The 4,410-nt window shown below is 62.6% G+C and overlaps 2 protein-coding genes across 2 annotated transcripts, besides 7 other annotated features; both read left to right on the top strand.

The window, feature by feature from the left end:
* Window positions 1-27: a microsatellite.
* A 45-nt stretch (window positions 28-72) lies between these two features.
* Window positions 73-1,944, top strand: Tco025E_01756 (putative glutaminyl cyclase; the record flags this gene model as incomplete). The annotated part of the gene is made up of 1 exon (XM_029368692.1): window positions 73-1,944. One exon carries the CDS (start codon window positions 73-75, stop codon window positions 1,942-1,944), a length of 1,872 nt encoding a protein of 623 aa, XP_029231213.1.
* A 58-nt stretch (window positions 1,945-2,002) lies between these two features.
* Window positions 2,003-2,039: a microsatellite.
* A 192-nt stretch (window positions 2,040-2,231) lies between these two features.
* Window positions 2,232-2,258: a microsatellite.
* Window positions 2,259-2,300: 42 nt separating this feature from the next.
* On the top strand, window positions 2,301-3,716 carry Tco025E_01755 (putative ATPase; the record flags this gene model as incomplete). Its single annotated transcript, XM_029368691.1, has 1 exon — window positions 2,301-3,716. The coding sequence occupies one exon, from the start codon at window positions 2,301-2,303 to the stop codon at window positions 3,714-3,716; it is 1,416 nt and encodes a 471-aa protein (XP_029231212.1).
* An 83-nt stretch (window positions 3,717-3,799) lies between these two features.
* Window positions 3,800-3,819: a microsatellite.
* Window positions 3,820-3,941: 122 nt separating this feature from the next.
* Window positions 3,942-3,981: a microsatellite.
* A 195-nt stretch (window positions 3,982-4,176) lies between these two features.
* Window positions 4,177-4,217: a microsatellite.
* A 162-nt stretch (window positions 4,218-4,379) lies between these two features.
* Window positions 4,380-4,410: a microsatellite.

The following is a 4,410-nucleotide window of genomic DNA, read 5'->3' as shown; positions in this document are numbered from 1 at the left end:
GAGAGAGAGAGAGAGAGAGAGAGAGAGTGGTGTGTATTTGTTGCTGGAGGTGGGAAGGGTGTGGAGGGGCAAATGCGGCACCACACACGCCCCCCGGCAAAAGGTCTGGGGGTGGCCAGCCGCGGAGACAGCAGGGGCGGCCACGGTAAAGGAGGAGGCAGCTTTGGTCCGGGCAGGGTGGCCTCTCGAGGTGCGCTGCTGGCCGTCCTCGTCGCTGCAGTCTCCGTGTCGGTGGTGGTGGTGGTGGCGATCCTCGTGCTGCCGCCGCGGGGCGTGGCCTGTGGTGAAGAGACGGTGGAAACCCACTGGGGCCGCGCGGTGCGTCGACCACCGCAAGCGCGGCTGCAGCAGCTGCCGCCCCTCCCGCTGGCGCCGCAAGACGCGTTTCCCGACGACGGGGCGGATGTGTTGGCGGCGCTCTCGTTTCTCCTCCCCGCCGCGCAGCGCCGTGGGCGGATGTTGCGGCAGCTGGAGGAGGTGCTGAGCTTCGGCACGCGCGTCGCCGGCTCCGCCTCGCCGGGGCGGCGGAAAATGCTGGACTTCATCGTCGCCGCGGGCCAGTGGCGGTCCCCACGTGAGGCGCTCTTCCACCCCACCGCGCCGCCGCCTTCGCCGGCGTCGAAGTGGCGACTGGAGTGGGACAACTTCACGAGCGCCACCCCGCTGGGGCCGCGCAGGTTCTCTAATATTGTATTTAACTTTGCGGGCGGCCACGCCTTTCGCCGGGCGCGTGCGCAGGAGGCCAGGAACCGAACAACGCCGCGCCGCCGGCCACGCCGCTCCTTTGCCGCAGCGGCAGCGGAGGAAGACGGGGGCGGCGGCACGCGGCGGAGGAACATGGCCGATGAAAAGCTGCGGCACGTCGTCCTGGCGGCCCACTGGGACAGCAAGTACTTTGCCGACATGAACTTTCTCGGCGCCTGCGACTCCGCCCTCCCGGTGGTTTACCTGCTGGAGACAATGCGGGTGATCACGGTGCTGTCCGACACCAGCGACGTTCTTCGCGCGGCGGGCAAAATGGACGCTTGTGCGCAGCTGCGTCACGTCCTCTCGCCTGCGTACCGCACTCTTCTTCGCTACTACTACGCCGACGACGACGACTTCCTGCGCTGCCTTTCTGGCGGCACGGCGCGTGTGGCGAGCGCCGCTGATGCCTGGCGAAGGCTGCTGCGCCATGTGGACCACCTCCCCGCTGTGACGGTGATGTTCTTCGATGGCGAGGAGGCGTTTGTGAGCTGGCGGGGCGACGACCACACCTACGGCTCCCGACACCTGGCGCAGCAGTGGCGCGAGACGCCGTCTGCGGCCTCGCGTGACGCCGCCCTCTCGCGCTTCGACGCCATTGACCTCTTCGCACTCTACGATCTTATGGGGCCCGCCGGCACGCAGTTTCATAATTACTTTCCCGACCAGAGCGGGATGGCGTTTGCGCTGCTCGCCGAGGTTGAGGAGGCCCACCGGCTCCGCGCCGCCCGGCTTGCGTGCCTTTCGCAGCATTCGATCGATACGCGCGGCACGTGTGCGCCGCAGCTGCCAGAGTCCTGGTGCCGGCACGGAAGTCCGCACGACATGTTCACCCTGCACGGCCTGCCGCGTTTGGTGGGTCCGCTGCTGCGCTGCGGCGACCTGGCGGAGCTGTGGATTCCGCCGCCTGCGCCGTGTGCGAGGGGGAGTGCGGGTCGCCCCGCGCGAAATATTTTTTTCCCTCTGGAGGAGAAGTGGGCACGGGGCCCGCGGCTCACTGCGGCTGCGGCCGTGGAGGATGACCACATCCACTGGATGGAGACGGAGCGGGTCCTGCACCTTATCCCGTGGCCCTTTCCGCCTTCGTGGCACACCGCCGGCGACGACGGGAGCGAGATCGACCCGGGCACCGTCGTGGACCTCTGCCGGGTGCTCGAGGAGTTTGTGCTGCGCCTCGGCGAGGGGTGGATGCGCAGCTGACTGTGCAGCCCCATATATGCATGTGTGCAGGTGGCAGCAGAAACTCCCACGCCGAGAATATATATTTATTTATGTTTATGCTTTTATATATTTATCTTTTGCTTCGTTAGGGAGGGAGGGATTTATATCTTCACCCTCCCCCTCGAATTTTTTTTATTGTTTTTTGCTCCCTACCTGCCTGTGCCACTGCGCACGTCTTGCTGGGTTTGTGTGTATGGTTGCTGCTGTGTGACTGGTGAGATGGTTTTCCTCCGTGGCATTGCCTCTTTTTTTCTTCTCTCTCCCTCTGTATGTGTGTGTGTGTGTGTGTGTGTCGCTGCTGCCGTAGAGAAGGGGGGGGAACAAAAAATATATATATGCTGCGAGGCATAACGGCGTTGCGGCGCTGCAGCTGTAGGCCCTCGCTGGCGTATGACCGTCTGGTGAGCGCCGGGACCATTGCGCGTGACGCACAGCAGGTGCTCGCCCTGCCCGTGTTTGACCGCCTCTACGACGACCTTGTGCGGTACACGCAGAGCCCGGGCCGGGCGCAGCCGCGGCGGGTGGAGCTGCGGCCGCCAAACCGGCTCGGCTTGGTGCCCTCCTTCTTTCTTCGCCGCGAGCAGGAGGACAAGGTGCGGCGGGCCCTGCAGGAAACCGGCAGCGCGGCGAGCGCCGCCTACCACCCTCTCTCGCGTGTGAAGGGGTTGTACGTGTACGGCGGGGTTGGCTGCGGCAAGACGATGCTGATGGACTTGCTCTACCAACACGCCCCCGCCGAGCTCATGAAGCGGCGCGTGCACTTTCACCACTTTATGCTGGACGTGCAGCGGACCTCGCACGACGTGCAGTTCGTGGCAAAGGCCGGCAGCGTCGCACTGCAGCCGCGGCGCACGCAGGAAGCCGCCGTGGACCTCTTTGACGAGGTCGCCCAGCGGCTCGTGAGCGACGTGGAGCTGCTCTGCTTCGACGAGGTCGCCGTCGCCGACGTGGCCCACGCCATGATCCTGCGGCGCCTCTTCAACGCCTTCTACAAGATGGGGCTGGTGGTCGTGTTCACCTCCAATCGCCCGCCCGACGAGTTGTACCTTGGCGGCCTCAACCGCGAGAGCTTCCTCCCCTTCATTGAGCTGGCGAAGCAGCAGTGTGTGGTGTACGACATGCGCAGCCCGACGGACCACCGCCTCGCCGGGAGCGACGCACAGACGTACCTCTGCCCCCTCAACCCCGACAACGACGCGCGGTTTAACAAGATCTTCCTGCAGCTCTGCAAGGGGATGCCGGCAACGGCGCAGGTGCTGCGGGTGTTTGGGCGGGACGTGCGGGTACCCGCCGCCTGCGGTGGGGTCTGTCGCTTTCACTTCACCGACATCTGCAACGAGGCGACGTCGAGCGCCGACTACGAGGTCATCGCAAAGACGTTTCACACCGTCTTTATTGAGGGCGTGCCGCGCTTCGCGTACGAGAGCAGCGACATAAAGAGCCGCTTCCTCCACTTCATTGACGCCCTGTACGAGTACCACTGCAAGCTGGTCATCTACGCCCAGGTGCCCCCGCTGCAGCTGCAGGAGAGCAGGGAGGAGTACGAGGCAGCGCAGCGGCAGCTCGCGGGCGGCGGGGCCCACATGGACGCCCTCACGGAGTTTGAGCGTGAGTCCGGAAAGCGGCTCATTGACACCAGTGACGCCTCCTTTCAAATGGAACGCTGCATCTCCCGCCTTATTGAAATGCGGTCGCGCGAGTACCTCGAGAGTCCGCACCGCTACGAGGAGGTTTCATTGAGCACAGAGTGACATCGTCGTCTGTGCGGTCTGGGAGGCTGCCTCCGCGCGGGTGCGAGGGCTCTCTTTTTTTTTTTCTTCTTCTTTCCCTTTCCATATACATATATATATATATGTCTGTGTGGGAAAGAGAGAGAAGCGGTAGCTGCTGATACAGCAAATCTGACGCAGGCTTTTGGAATGGTAAAACGCATTGTGTTCCTCCCCTCCTTCTCGCTGCCTACACGAACTCGTACAATATACATACGTGTATATATATATATACATACTTATATATGCCCCCTCGGCTTTTGTCACGCCTTCTCTGTTTGGCGGGGCGCACCGAACTTGCAAGGCGAGAGTTTCATTTCCTTTTTGCTGTTGTTGTTTCCGCAAGTACTGAGATGGGCGTCTTGCTCCGCCGCATGCCTCTCATTGTTTTTCTTTTTTGTTTATCGTTTTCCGCCCTGCGTGGGTGTGTGTCGTGGTTCTCCTGCACGCTGCCTCTGCAACGGTCTCTGCCTCTTTCTTTGCGCTGGGGAAAAGCAGGGGGGAGAGCGTTTGACGCGTCCGCCTTCGCTTCACCCGCACTGGTGCGTCTGGGCGAAGGGAAACAGAGTGAAATTTATTGATTTATTTGTTTTTGCCTCACATCCGCACCGTGGGTTCTCTGTGCGATAGTGTTTGTGTGTGTGCGAGAGAGAGAGAGAGAGAGGAGGAAGAAGAG

This window comes from Trypanosoma conorhini (genome assembly GCF_003719485.1).
Source record: "Trypanosoma conorhini strain 025E chromosome Unknown Tco_14.4_contig_00061, whole genome shotgun sequence".
NCBI classification, from domain to species: Eukaryota; Euglenozoa; class Kinetoplastea; order Trypanosomatida; family Trypanosomatidae; genus Trypanosoma; species Trypanosoma conorhini.
This window is presented reverse-complemented; position numbering and strand designations above follow the sequence as displayed.